Source organism: Halichoerus grypus, chromosome 4 (genome assembly GCF_964656455.1).
Source record: "Halichoerus grypus chromosome 4, mHalGry1.hap1.1, whole genome shotgun sequence".
Lineage (NCBI taxonomy): Eukaryota > Metazoa > Chordata > Mammalia > Carnivora > Phocidae > Halichoerus > Halichoerus grypus.
The window spans coordinates 52247502-52263572 of NC_135715.1; the positions used below are offsets into that span (position 1 = coordinate 52247502).

The 16071-nt window shown below is 38.8% G+C and overlaps 1 protein-coding gene across 2 annotated transcripts in view; it reads left to right on the forward strand.

Moving 5' to 3' along the window:
• DGKH (diacylglycerol kinase eta) overlaps window positions 1–16071 on the forward strand; it is a 179739-nt gene that overhangs the window by 84929 nt on the left and 78739 nt on the right. For both annotated transcript variants that reach the window (XM_078070315.1, XM_036106980.2), the window contains exon 5: window positions 15956–16060. In XM_078070315.1, the coding sequence (XP_077926441.1) occupies window positions 15956–16060 (105 nt within the window). The remainder of the gene's footprint in view (window positions 1–15955; window positions 16061–16071) is intronic.

Consider the following 16071-nt stretch of genomic DNA (forward strand, 5'->3'; position numbering starts at 1 on the left):
CGCTGGTCTCTTTTTCTCTTTCTCACTCATCGTGATGTGTATATCCCAGCTTTTTGTGACTTACTCAATTGCAGACCTTAGACCATGAAGTCAAACAGCATGGGTTTGTGTCCTGACTTGGCCCTCTCTAGCTACGTGCCTTTGGACAAATTTGTTAAACCCTGTGAATCCGTGTCCTCACCTGTAACTGAGGATAGCAGTGGAACCTGTCCCATGGGGTTGTGAGGATTAAATGGAATGGGATAAGGCACTACAATCCCTCGCACCATGATGAGCACATAGAGTTTACTAAGGGCCAGTGACTGTTATTATCCTGAAGTTAGTGTCCCACCTGCTCCCTTCACAAGTGATAATCTGTTGTCAATTCCTAACAAGTAGGGGGAGTTCGAAGGAGAATATGGATGAACTTCATCTTGAGAAAATGTTCCACCCTGCCTCTCTTTCAGAGGTGTGGTGAAGATTTATTTCCACTTTTATCTCATGTTAATAGATGTTATTGGGAAAAGCAACCCTTCTATAATGAATGAAATGTCGATCGTACCTTGTTAACTATTTGTATATGCTAACGAAGAGCTTTTTAATGAATCGAGAGTCATCACAATCACATGGTATACATTAGACTTTCAAAATGTGCTGTTCAAATGACTGTTTTCTTTAAATTTTAATGACGAGTAGGCTAAATCTTAAGTATATGAGTCATCGTTTTTATTTTTATTTTTATTTTTATTATTTTATGTTAATCACCATACATTACATCATTAGTTTTTGATGCAGTGTTCCATGATTCATTGTTTGCGTATAACACCCAGTGCTCCATTCAGTACGTGCCCTCTTTAATACCCATCACCAGGCTAACCCATCCCCCCACCCCCTCCCCTCTAGAACCCTCAGTTTGTTTCTCAGAGTCCACAGTCTCTCATAGTTCGTCTCCCCCTCTGACTTCCCCCCCTTCATTCTTCCCCTCCTGCTATCTTCTTTTTTTTTTTTTAACACATATTGTATTCTTTGTTTCAGAGGTACAGATCTGTGATTCAACAGTCTTGCACACTTCACAGCGCTCACCATAGCACATACCCTCCCCAGTGTCTATCACCCAGTCACCCCATCCCTCCCACCCCCACCGCTCCAGCAAACCTCAGTTTGTTTCTGAGATTAAGAATTCCTCATATCAGTGAGGTCATATGATACATGTCTTTCTCTGATTGCATGAGTCATCATTTTTAAAGAAAGTATTGTATTGACATTGTTAAAACTTTTTATGGAAGTTTGTAAAGAAAGCATATTTTTTAACTAGAAAGAAATACAGAGGTAATTTATTTGGTTTATTTAACTACCCTTACCATTTTTAGTGAGTGATCTACGAGTGTGCTTGGAATCTCACGGTGACTGCACACCCACACTGGCTTACTCGGTTGTGTGAAACACGGATACCACGTGGTAGCACTTATTTTTAGAGCTGACCAAGCACTGGAACAGAATCATTTTAGTTCAGGGTCACTGGCCACAGCACACATGACCGAAAGTTGATGAGCATTCGAGTTGATTCCTCCAATGAAGTTTCAAAAAGTATGCATAAAGACAAGCCAATAAAGAGAACATCCAGCACATAAAATGCCAAAAATTATACATTCTTGGTATAGTTGAAATGAGCAGGCTGTGTTATAATGGGAGGGGGAAAATGTTCTTAAGAACTCCTTTCTTTAATGTGTACTTTCTGTTTATTTTGTTTTTCCCTTAGTTTCCTCTCTGTTATTATAATTCAGTTCATCTTCTCTCTTAAGAGAGAGACCACATCCTTTGAACCCAAGTGTCAGTTTACTTTTATCCATTAGTATCTCAATCTTAGTTACAAAGGAAAGGATGAAACGTTATTTTCACCTAATTTGTGAATACACATCACAAAACAGGTGTTTAGATAATCATCTAAATAATCCTTTAGATAAATAAGTTGCCTATTCTGATGATAATATTTATTATAATCATTATGTGTCTCTTCTAAATGCCGATAATTCATTCAGTTCTTTATATCAGTCCTATAAGGTAGGTACTGTCCTGCTCTCCATTTTATAGATGAGAGATCCGAAACAGAGAACTTAACACCTAACACATGTAATAACTAGAATCTGAACCCATCTGGGTCATCTGACCTCAGTCTGTACTCTTGACACCTCAGCTATCCTACCTCTTTATTGTGGAGCTTTAAATGAGTATGGTCCAGATAGTGTTCCTCTAATTGTTTGTTGTGTTTCAGTTGTCTTTTCTCCTCCAAGTCAATCACAGAGTCTTGTATTGCATTACCAGGTATGCAGCTAGCACTTGCTGGTCCTCCTGCCAATTTAGAATACTACATTTTATTTTGGGCACTGTATTTTAACTAAAAATGTTGATATAGAGCTCGCAGAGGAAGGTAACCAATATATTATACAAAGGTCTGGGAAATCATGGGATTGACACAAGAGGCCACTTTTAATTCTTAAAGATTTGGGGAAATGTGACATTTTTTTAATATTTGAGGGATTATCATGCACAAGAGGCGGTCGACAGGTTTTGTGTTACCGCAGTGTGCAGGACAAAGATTCACAGTTGAATTCACAGAGGGACAATTTTAGCTCTACTTAAAAGAGAACTTTCTAGCTTGAGTCATCTGATAGAACAGGCCTCTTGTGATGTAATGGCTTTGTCCATTATTAGAAATCTCTAGTCTTCTCATTCCCTGTGAACTGGAAGGGACCTTCAAGAACAGAGTTCTCAGAGCAGACTCGGGCTCAGAATGCTGAAATGAATTTCTCAAGGTTGGATGGCTAATAGCTATGCACAGCTGGTGGGGAATTCGGGGTTCCCAGCTCTTGGAGTTTGTTGAGAGTAGGCAAGGAGGAGTGGATTTAGAGATTGCCGGGCACTTTACACACACTGTCTCATTATACCACACAGCAAGAGCTAAGTGACCATCCTTTAAGAATGCTGTTGGAGAGATCTTTGCATGGCATGTGTATGTGGGAGGGAGAGAGGGGAGGTGGTGGAGACTGAAATTTCCTTGCAGACACAAAGACTGTCTTCCTCACCACTGGATCCCCAGGGCTAACACAAGACCTGGCACAGAGGGGAAAGACAATAAGTATTTGTCAACTGCATGAAAGCATGTGTCTTGTTGAATGAATGAATGATACTTGTAAACTCTAGTTTTCCTTTGGGAGAAATGTGTCATTTCAAGATTTAGCTGGAGAGCAGAGTTTCCTAATTTCCCCCAGTGAGGTTGGATTATAATATACCCATAAATATTTGTATTCTAGTTGAATTCTTTACGTTGTGACTCAGATCATTTTTTATCAACAATAACTCTTACAAACACAATTCTTGCTGTGATTAATGATTGCAGTGGTCTCCTAAGTATTCGATGCCTGATTGTGGCAAACCCCGGATTTTTTATGTCTATGTTGGCTAAACTATTTTATGGCGCTCTAAAATCATGCCACATTAATGCAATTTGGGTGGTTGTTTTGCCTCTTAAAATTGACTTATATGCAGTTTAGATGGCTTTATTCTATGAAAGCTGATAATTTATAAGTGGAGTTTGAAATTTGCATTCTTTTTTTCTCTAACTTGGACATCAGGCTTTTAGCAATGAAATACATTGTTTCCATAGGTATATCATGTTTATCTTTTCATTTAATGATATAGCATCTTTTCCAAGAGTACAACCCAGAGAAATACTTCTTAATGTTATTATGAGCTTCCTCAGACCAAAGTTCTAGGAAGCAAGAAACCATTGGTCCTTTTGTGGCTAGACTAAAATCTTAGGGGGCTCTATTTGCTAGGCTCAAAATGTAAGAAAAGCTATCAGGACAGATCGGCTAATCCTTCTCCCTTTGGAGATCTTTGTAGGAATTTAGAGTTGCTGTTTTGTACAAGCGAAGTGTTGTTCATGTGAAAATGTTTTAGGTTGTACATGCCTTTTCAGGATGGATAAAAGCAGGCCTACCAGCAAGGACTGACAGAACTATACTCCAAAGTGCTGCAGAAAAACTTCTGACAGATTTTAACCTGAGGTTAAATACAGTATGACCAAGATAGACACTTTATAGGATAGGTTGTAAAGAGAGGTGTTTTTTTTTTTAAGTCCTTGGGTTCATCAAGCCTTCACTGCCCACATTATCCAGAATTCACAGAGGAAGTGAAAAGTACTGTTTATGTGTGCCAAGGCATACATACAAGGCTACTTACCCATTATAATAGCACGAGATTGGAAATAACCCAGATGTGTAAGTTAGAGACTGGTTGAAATGAATTATGAACTATTTCACATAGTACAATGTTATGCAACCATGAAAAAGAAGGAATCAGCTCTGTATATAATAATACACACTGAACTCCAAGTTGTATTCAGTGTGATAAACCAGACGTGGAACAATGTGCATGTATAAAATGTTACTCTGCGTTTGTCACTCTGTGCTGGGGGGCGGGGGGGAGTTGTGTGTATGGGCCCACAGCCATGCATTTAAACCTTGAAAGATCACATATTTGTTGTATATGCAGAGACTACCTCTGGAGAGATACATAGAAGCTGATAGATATTTGCCTTCAGGAGGGAGACTTGGTAGCTGGGGGCAGACTTGGGAGGGAGATGCACTTTTCATTCTAAATACATTTTGAATTTTGTTTGTTTGTTTGTTTGTGTCACAAATGCTTATTACTTATTCAAAGAAAATTCTAAATTCTACATGGGAGCCTTTTCTGGCAATTTCCTATTAGATGCATTTGACAAGAGTGATGGACTTAGCAGGAAGCCCAAGTTGGACACTGCTGCATGTCCAAGGGAACCATGGTAAAGGTACCTATCAGACCATCTGTAATGGGAGGGAAGGAAGCAATGCATGAGAGATCTTGTGGGAAAGACTGGAGAGCTGTGGCCAACAGGCAGGGAGAAGAGAGAGGAGGAAGCTAACGTAGAGTTGTTGAATTTGGGAGGATTGCTATATAAATGATGCCTTTAATTAAGGGTAGAAAACGAGAATACAAGTAGGTTTATTGGTAGTGAAAAGAAGACATTGTGAATTAGGCCCTATGAATTTGAAATGATGATAAGATATCCTGGTGATGTCTAGTAGGCAATTGAGAGATGCTTTAAAAACTATTAAAATGGCTTAAAGGACTCCTTTGGTATCATTTTCATGCCTCTTTTTTAAGTTTCTAGCATATTCAGACGTCTTCTCTATTCCTTAAGTATGATCATGGTGTAATGGAAAATTTAGGTTTTAGAAATGTTTTAGTTTTGTGGTGACTGGTACAAACAAGATAATTACTGTGTTTTGAACTTTCCCATTACATATGTGTTCTGTACAAAGCAATTTACGGTTATAAACCAATAGAGCCTGTGCCAAGGGAATGAGGCTAATGCTTTGTTCCAATCTCTGGTACATTCTGAAAATATTAAATGAGTGGTAAAACTTTTACTGTGTCCATTAACTAATACCGCTAATTTATAGTAGAAGTGTATGTGACAGCCTACATAAATAATTTCTAAAATCACTGTGATCCTTGTCATTACAATTAATACTAAAAAAACCCCTCTCAGTTTCCAATGTACAGTGTACAAATAAGATACTATATATGATTATGTATATATATGTATATGTATATCATACTATATATGATTATGTATGTATATGTATATGTATATCATACTATATATGATTATATATATGACTATATATCCTGTCAATATTTTGTTTTCTAAAGGTGCCTGGTTTGCAGAGACCTGTCTATGTTAGCATATTTATTATTATTGTTGTTGTTGTTATTAATTTACCAGCATCTTTTCTTGCTCACCTTTAAAGAATATACAAGTATATAGAGGATTGAAATACAACTGTACAGTGGCCCTAATTATTTTTTTTTAAAGATTTCATTCATTTATTTGAGAGAGAGGGACAGACAGAGATAGCGAGAAGAGAGCATGAATGGGGAGGAGAGGGAGAAGCAGGCTCCCACTGAGCAGGGAGCCCGATGCGGGGCTCAATCCCAGGACCCTGGGATCATGACCTGAGCTGAAGGCAGACGCCTAACCGACTGAGCCACCCAAGTGCCCCTGCCCTGATTATTTTTAAGAGGAGAAAAAGTGAGCAGCATGTGAAGCCTTTTCTGCCTATTCTTCTAGGGTAATGTCAGTAAAATCTTTGCTATTCCTTCATTCTCTAGTAGATGGCTAGGAAGGCAGACAGAATTTAGTTTCAAATCCTACGTGTGCTTTGTGACCTCGGGCAAGTGACAAACCTTTCTGAGCCTTAGGTTCCTCAAATGTAAAATGGATCGCTACCTTTGGGGTTGTGTAGATGCCGTAAGATCTTGTAGCTTAGATAAATCTTATTTATCTTATATAAATAATGTATTTCATATTTAGCACACGCAGGTCCTGGCCTGTTACAGTTACTCCGTAAGTCGTAATTCTTACTATTTTGGACTTGTAAGCTATTTCCATTGCAGATGTGAAAGCTAGAGTCATCTAAACTGCTCCCTCATTGTCACGCCTCGCAACCGGATAGTCACCAAGTACCATTAATTCTGTCTCCTCCGAGAAAGCTATTCACTCTTTTTCCTGTCTCCTATCTGCTCAGATCTTCATGGCATGCTCCCATACACAGCAGCCTGCTGCCACCCTGACCTCACGTCCTGTCAGGCCTTTTCCAAAGGTTAATGAGTCTTCTCCAGGGCGTCAGTCGGACTCTTGATTTCAGCCCAGGCCATGCTCCCTGGGCCTGGGATCGAGCCCCTCAACGGGCTCAGCGGGGAGTCTGCTAGGGGATTCTGTCCCTCACCTTCTGCCTCTCCCTCTGCCTCTGCCCCTCCTCGCTCTCTCTCCCTTAAATAAATAAATAAATCTAAAAAAAAAAAAAGCGTCTTCTCCCCTGTGACCCGACCACCAAGCTGACCCTCTGTAAGGCTGCCAGCCATCTCTCTAGAACTATTCCTGGCTCTTCCTGGCTGAAAGCCCGTTAGTGCGTGCTCTGTCACTTTAAGCTTCAAATCCATACCCCTTAGCACGGTAGAAGGTTTTCTGTGATTACCTCTCTGGCTTCGCCTTGTTCTTCCACCCGTGGGAGCCACCTTATACTACTCACAATACCCAGCCCTTATCTTGACCTTTCTTCCTTATGTGTTTGTGTGCCCCTTGGTTTGCAGCATCCCTTCCTTTTGTGCCTTCCCCCTGGCTCCCTCCCCACAGAAATATGCCCCAAGTCTCACTTGCCTCTCACCCTTATTTGGTTGAGTATCAGTTCCCAGAAAGCTTTCTCTGAGTCTTTGGTCTTGGTTAGCTGCCTTTCATTGTATTCTAGGTGCACCCTGGGTGCTGACAAGAAGATAAGGGTCCAGATCTTGAAGGATCTTGGAAGCTAAGTGGAGTGGTTTGGAAGATTGGAATTAGGTTTACTTATCTGTGCTCCTCATTGAACTGCAAGCTCCGTGAGTATAAGGAGTATCTCTCTGTCCCTGAGCTGCCACGTTGCTTGGCATAAAATAAGGCACTCTATGTTTTTTAGTGAATGGATGAAAATTTGGTGTTGGAGTCAAATAAAGAGTGTAAGTTTTAAACTATCACAATAGGTATCCTTCAGCACGTTTCTCATGATGTTGTAGCTCATCTACCCCATCATCTTTGCCCATCACTTAAGATTAACATGCTCTGTGCTAGGATTGTGCTTGCCCTTTACAATACAGTTGTGAAGCAGACAGGAAGTGGGTGGACTCAGAAGAGGATCAAATGCTCATATATAAGTGGATAAAAGTGCTGTCGAGGTAAGAATAGCATGTTGTGGTGGAAAGTCAAAGGTTATCAGGGAAAGTTAGCAAACTGTTTTTCAAACACTTGGGCGCTGAACTTGAAGAAAAGCTTGCAAACTTGCTAACACTAAGTGAACTGCATAGAATAACGCAGCTGGTTGTGCAGCCTGCCTTTCAGTTTCGAATTCTTTTATGTACCTTCGGTAGCTGTAAAATAGGCTTGCTTTATATTGGCAGTCTAAATATTCATGGATTTTGGTCTGCTCTTAAAGTGCTGATCAGTAATTTTTAGGCTTTTTTTTAAATATTAATTTTGGAGGCACCTGGGTGGCTTAGTCGGTTAAGCATCTGCCTTAAGCTCAGGTCGTGATCCCAGGGTCCTGGGATCGAGTCCCACATCGGGCTCCTTGCTCAGCGGGGAACCTGCCTCTCTCTCCCCTGTTTTCGTGCTCTTGCTCTCTTTCTCTCTCTCTCTCCCTCTCAAATAAGTAAATAAAATCTTTTAAAAAAATACCAATTTTGGTGAACCAAGTATGTTTTTAGTAATAGGGCATAGTTACAGCTATTATTACGTATACAGTGAATAGAAGTTATAGCTTAATTATTTTAAAATTTTTTACAGGAAATATTACTTTGTTATTGCTAATCTGAAACCTTCTATATCTTAATGCTTTTGTTTTTATCTTGACAAAATTGTTTTGCTGGCAGTTGATTTCTTAGAGCTACACATATCAAATGATAGCACAATAGATTTCATTTTTTGATAGGGTTCTGTGGCCCACATAAAGGCAGCTGAGAAACAGGCCCTACTTGTCTTTTGTAACAGGGAAAAGGAGCGTGCTTTGAAACCAGAAGACCTGACTGTCTGTTCTGATTCTCCTACTTCCCGAGTTTGCAGTTCTAAACAAGTTAAATTTCTTTTTACTTATCAAGTGGGCCAGTTATATGGAAGATTAAATGAGATAATATATGTCACCTTACTGACAGCAAAGCACTTTGAAAGTGTGAGATGCCGCAGGAGTAATCATTCTGCTTAATTATCAACCTTAGAGCCCCCTAAATGTCCTATTTTTTGAGAACTTAACTATTAATTATTTGGAAGAAACGTTGTTTGTATTCATGGACATTCATTGAAATTATGAATATAATAAGAAAATAGAGGACAGTGTCATTGATTTACCAGTTCACTATTACAATATCAAAAGTTATAATCATGTATTATATCTATGATGGGGGGTGGTAGGCTGAATAATGGACCATAAAGATATTTACATCCTAAAGTCTGTAAGCTGTGAATGTCACTTCACATGGCAAAAGGGACCTTGTAGTTTTGATTGTGTTAAGGATCTTGAGATGAGATTATCCAGGGTTATGGAGTGGGCCCAATATAATCACAGGGGCCCTTATAAGAGGGAGGCAGGAGGAATCAGGGAAGATTTGACCATGGAAGCAAGAGGTTGGATTGATGCCAGGAAGGGACCATGAGCCCCAAGGAATGCAGGCAGCGTCTGGAAGGGGAAAAAAGCAAGCAAATAGATTCTCCCCTGTAGCCTCCAAAAGGAAAATAGCCCTTTGGACACCTTGACCCTAAACTTCTGACTGCCACAACTGTAAGAGAATAATTTGTTACCACAGCATAGGAAACTAATAGGATAGGGATTGACCAAACATTAATAACTACAGTTTGTTTGAATTCTTAGAAACTTTCCGTACTGACTTGAATCCAAACCTAATTAGTCTTCAAAGAAACAGTGGCTTATTATTATACATGTAATTTATCTATACAAGTGATAGAATAGAATACTGCAGTAAGCAACACGGAAAGCCTTTCTTGGTAGACTCCCTGAGGCCTTTGCCAGGTCCTTTTTCCAGGGAGAGCAGGACTGGGGAGCACAGCCTGCAGAGGGGCTGTCTTTACCTTCTATGGTTTCACTATATCCTTCTACCTTTGGTTCTCCAGTGAACCAGAGACTCTGAGAAGTCACAATTAGGCCCATTACTCTGAAACAAAGTCTTAAAGACAAGATAGTCCCAGAAGATATTAAATAGATTGCTTTATTTAACACTTTTTGTATAGATTCTAAGACTCTATGAATTACACAGTGTTGAATTCAGTTGCTTATTTGAAAACTGGATTCTGCCAGCTTACATGCCTCTATTTTATTGTGTTAATATTTTATTAAGTGCTTTTCAGTAAAATTTTGATTTTAGAGGATTTTGGATTTTTACATTGAAATAAAGGAAAAATTTACTTTTTAGAATGTGAGATCCTATGGAAACACTGTGTATGTAGTGAGAACATTGGTACTTGACCGCATTGAAATCTGTGGTTCTTTTTTTCATGGAAACATATCAGAATTTATGTTTTATTTATACTTAATACTCTAAGGCAGTAAAAAACCAACATTAGGTTATAGAGGGAAATCAAATTAACATGGAAAATGACTTTGTTATGAGGCCATTATTCCTTAGTCAAGAAGTAGGTTTTGTGGCCTGCCAACCTAATCTTAAGCAGAGTCATCGAAGCTCAAGAATTATGGAAGTAAGATTTGCATAGCTCTCTTCTGCTCAGACCATCCCACCCGATCTCACCCAGTGATCAGAAGACTTGCTTCATTAACTTCTGTGTACATTTTAGGTCATTTGAGCAAAGGGACCACATTACCCTTCTAATGTGAATTTGTTACGGGAGAGGGCAGTTAAAGGTCAAAAACTTGGGTCCTGGTAGGTGTGGTCTGTAAGCTGAGTTTGGGCCAAGGGTTAAATAGGGTCTATATACATAAGAGAAGACTAAGACACCCAGGTCCTTCACCTACATCCTTAGTTCCTTGAAGGGTTTTGCTTGTTCTCCAATGCTTGGGTACAGTTTGTTTGTTTTTTTAAATCGTGAAAAATTTCAAATATGCACAAACTCAGGGTAACTGTGAAACCCCACATCCCCATTGCCCAGCTCCTACTACTATCTTGATGTTGCCAACACTTGCTTCATCTAGTCTGTCTCTTCCCTAGTTTATCTGCAGTATTTTAAAGCAAATCTTTCACATCATTCTACTTGACCCCTCATTCTTCAATAGGCATCCCTAAAAATATCATTGCCAGTTTTTAACTCTACTTCTTTTTCATTGTTCTTCTCAAACAAAGCCTGTGAAAGAGAGAGATTTATTGAATTGCCTGTAGTTACTCAATTCAGTATTTTACAGTGAAGGAATAATTTTTTATTTTATTTTTATTTTATTTTACTTGCTATAACAGTGCTGTTTTATTAACTCCTCATATGAGAAGTATATTAACTCACTGTAGACAACTCATTTAGCTTTTACATTTGTTTTTTCCCTTCAATGTATTGTAACAAAATGAATTCTGTGCTTAGTTCACAGAGATGATTGAAGAATCAATGAGATACTGCCTTTGTGCCAGAAGTTTGTAGTCAGGTATTCCTGAAGATAAGCAGACAGACATTTTCTTGGCAAAAATGTTCTGCTCTTGTCCAGAGGTCTTTTTCCTTTCTATAATTAGTACATTTCTCCGAATAATAGTTTTACATATTTACCAAAAAACTTCCATCAGAATCTATTTTGTCAATACTTACACTTTTTTGTGGAATCTTGTCACAAATGAGTAATGTTTCATATGCTACAGAATTCTCCATCAATTATTTATACCAAAGTTTAGGTAGTTCCTTGATTTATAGTTTGAGTTTTTGAAATTAATATTAAATATACCGATGATAAATAACTTCTCCTTAGATAGGAAAATAAGCAGCATGGGGTAGACTTCCCTGTGTCATGACTAATGCCTCCCTCTTTATTCTGAGAGCCTATGTACATGTTTGATACTCCCTAGTCTACATTACAGGAATGCCCACAAAGATCAGTAAGTTGTTATTCAGCTAGAATGACTCATCCATTGGAAAGATGATCAGTCAGCCAAAACCAGAAGGATGGAATGACTTTCAAAGATCCTCTTTAACTCTCAGTGAAGGGTGTATGTGTGTGTTTGTGTATAAATCTAAACATGGCTCAAAATAGATATCTGAAAAGATTTGTAGATCTTTCTGAAAGGGAATAGGAAGACCTTAGTTCAACTTCCAAGCAATATGATTTAGGATCCTGTTGACATGGTGCACTGCCTGCCTAGCAGGATTTCTTTATAAATTCCAGCAGTAGATTAATAATGAGGCTCTTGAGTGTATATGAATTACTTGTCAACCTCAGTCTTATTGTTAGTCCATTACATTTTTCTATGTTATTTTACATCTTTTGAGATATTGTTAAGTTTGTGCTCCCAGATTTTATGGAACTACTCTCTTCATGAGCACTTAATGCAGATTCCACAGTGTTTACAGCGATATAATGAATGTTTATGGTATTACGTCAGTATGATAGGGTCTCTTTTTAATCTAAAATTCTGTTATTTGGTTGATTTGAATTATACTATCTGGCTCTTTCTTTGGTCTTGGTGCCAAAAATGCATTTGTTGTGACATGGTACTCTTCTTAGTCTTCCATTAAAATTCAAGCACCACTAGGAGAAAATATGCACTGAACCTTTATCATCTATAACACCTCAGAAAAAATTACTTTTAGGTCAGCAGTTGTCATCTTAGAAAATAGATGGGACTTGTGGCAACTGGATGAGAAAATAAGGAAGTATTGACCCCAGAAAGGAAAGGAATCAGTCTATGCAGGACTTGCAAACTCAAATGCCTCCAGTGGCCACTTGGTAACATAAGTGTATGAAGTGGCCAGCTGAAGAAAATAGGTGTAAGCTGCTTGTACCCTGAAGAGCAAAGTACGTGTCCAAAAGGATGGATCTTAACTTCTTGTCATTGTTGTGGTTTTACAACACACCACTGCAGGGTTCAAACAGAATGGCCAAACAAAAACATCAGAGATCATCATTTTGGGACCTCTGTTATATCACAAGGGTGCTGTAGGTGGTAGGCTCTTTCCGATGGATCCCATATAAAGGAATACTGTTAGGGACAGATGAGAACACTGGAAATTTGGGAGCAGAAAAGTGCTGAAAGGGGCGCCTGGGTGGCTCAGTTGGTTAAGCGACTGCCTTCGGCTCAGGTCATGATCCCGGGGTCCTGGGATCGAGCCCCGCATCGGGCTCCCTGCTCAGCCAGAACCTGCTTCTCCCTCTCCCACTCCCCTTACTTGTGTTCCCCCTCATGCTGTCTCTCTCTCTCTCTCTCTCTGTCAATTAAATAAATAAATAAAATCTTTAAAAATACAAGAAAAGAAAAGTGCTGAAAAGGGAGATAAGGAGCCGTAAAGATTAAGAGCACTTTCTTTACATTCCTAAGACCAGATCCTGACTTGATTAATGGCAAAGTTGGATGCTTGTCCTACCTTTCATGGCTGATGAACAGAGATGTGCATCAGAATCACCTGTAAGCTTTGCCAAACTACGGATTACATCTGAAATTATCCATGCCTCCCTCCCAAATAAGATTTCGATACACCAAGTCTGGTTTGGAGCATGGTTGGCTATATTTTGGAAAAACTCTTGGCTTGATTCAGGTGCACACTCATAGTTGAGGACCTATGCTCTTGGATGTAGAGGTTCCCAGGTTACTGTTTGAAATATAGAAGTAAGTATCTCTACTTACTTAAGACCTTGTTGCCTAGGGCTGGGGGTGGGGGCCAACTTTGGAGGAAAATGGGGAGTTCCTTTTTGGGGTTGTGAAAACGTTCTAAAATAGTTGATGGTGATGGTTCTATAGTGCTGTAAATACACTAAGAACCATCGAATTGTACCATTTAAGCAGATGAATTGAATGGTATTGTAAATTATATTTCAATAAAGCTGGTCTTAAAAAATAAGAAAGTAAATTGCATATATCTTAAAAAAAACAAGGACTGCAATAGGGCAAATATGATCAGTTTGTTGTAAAGAACTTTAGATTAGAAATAAGAATTTCCTAATGGAAAAAGTTGTTGAACATTTAAAATTACCACAGAAGTTTTCAGTTTCCTTCATTGCAGAATCAAAAATCTGAGTTAAAGGAAGAAACTCTCTGTTGGAATAGTTTAAGCGTGGTATCCTACTAGAGATGGCATGCCAGACTCTTTCAGTATTGTACAGGGGTCTGATGCACTTCACTTTTGCCATCTGATATTCCTGCTGTGGGTGAGATGAGATGCAGTGCAGTTAAGGGGGGGGCAGTTTTTTTCCTCATCTGTTTGTTGATATTTTTCCAATATCTTCTAAGGAGCAGCTCATTGTCATTATCATCATATAGTATAGCAAATAAATAAATAAATAAATAAATAAATAAATAAAAGAAATGCTAGCAGTGATATTTATTCAAATAAATATCAGATTTATTCAGTCAGTCCAGTGAAACTGGGAGGTTTCTGGAGCGCCAGGCCGGTCGTCAGAGCCAGGGGAGTATTATGATTTAATGGTATCTTTTCTGCTGCATTTGATGAGCTGTCCTAGAAAAACATTTTGAAGCAATAAAGCATCCATTTGGCTCCTAAGTAATGAGGGAGGCAGTGCTCTTTCATTAACTATTTATTCAGGAAGAGAAGTGACCAACTGCTAATAAGCTTTATCCAAAGAGGGTGGTGGAAAACAGAAAAAAATGCAGAAGTGAGGTTCTGTTCAATTTCATATGCAATTAACAAATGCCCAAAGCTGAGCGGTTGGTGCTCCTCCTCCATGTGACTTCTGGCTGGCTGTATTTAAGTGTGAGTGCCTGTCAGATGCCTGAAAGGCCTCTTGGTTTAAGGAAGGATTGTGCTGTCTAAACTAAAGACAAAAGGAGGCAATGAGCGGTGAGTAGCTAAGACTGGGCTGATCTCTGTAGTTTTGAATAATGGGCTTATTTCCTAAGATGGACAGTAGTGATTGAGGCTTGCAGGTTTACTCATTAGGGGAAGAGTTTCTTTTGTTTTTAGATGATTATTGCTTTTTCATGACTTCGGAAATCTGCTCCATAATGCAATATGTAGATTACCTCTTGATCAAATGGCTTCTAACTTGAGAAAATTTCTTATTGGCTATGTAAGTAAGTATATGACTTATTATTTAGAGGTAGTTTCGAGTATGTGTGTAAAGTTTGCTCTTCTTACACAAGTAAATAAAAGGTCCCTTCTTTGCAGTGAATACTTAGGAGTTAGCAACTTCAAGATTACAATGAGAATGCTGCATTCACACATAAATAGGGGCTTCTTTCAAGTCATTTCAGAATCTCACTTTGAAGTACTTTTGGTGCTGTAACAGCACAGTCTTCATTTCACTTGCCCTAAGTCTCTTAGTACAATTAATTTGCATTCTTTAGTGACATGATGAAAAGATAAAAGTTACAATTACTTTCTTCCCTTAAAGCCAACTGAAGGACTTTTATGTTAATTCTTCTGCCCGGCTCTCACTAAAAAGTAGTAGTTCTATACAATGAGGAAAATATCCTTCATATTTAAATCATATTAAAATAGACAATGGAAAGGATCTGTAAATCCAACGTTATTTAATAACAGAATATTTGTGATATTATCATGAACGGATTATGAGTCATTCAATATTGCATTCCTTTGGTTTTCAGTTTTCTAAATTTCCATGTTGAAAACTGTGTATGAATTCTAAGCTTACTATGAATTATTCTGAAGTATATATATATATATATATATTTTTTAGATTTTATTTATTTATTTGACAGAGAGACGCACAGCGAGAGAGGGAACACAAGCAGGGGGAGTGGGAGAAGGAGAAGCAGGCTCCCCGCTGAGCTGGGAGCCTGATGCGGGGCTGGATCCCAGGACCCCGGGATCATGACCTGAGCCGAAGGCAGACGCTTAACGACTGAGCCACGCAGGCGCCCCTATTCTGAAGTATATTTAAAATCAATTTTCAAGATACATTCCATGAAATAGGAGTACATTGTTTATTTGGGTTCATAGCCTTTGGTACTGGGCTAAAAAAAGCCTAAGTAAGGAGCAATGAGATTAAAGACAAGAAATGCCTCCTTAGAATTTTTCTTTACTAGACCCCCTTGTATCGTACTCAGAGAACTAAACTCATTTACGTTATAGAGACTCTTACTATCTTCATCAAGGAAATAAGGACTCCGAGATTAGAAATGGAATTTCCTTTTACGATTGATTGCTGGGTTTGGCAATAATCTGTCTTGTTGGTTATGAACAATCATTAGATTGAATTACCCCTTTCAGATAATCACTCCATTCAGAAGACTGATGCTGTGCGCTGAGAACAGGAAGGAGATGGAGGATTGGATGAGCTCACTGAAGTCTGTACAGACCAGAGAACCTTACGAGGTAAAGTAGCA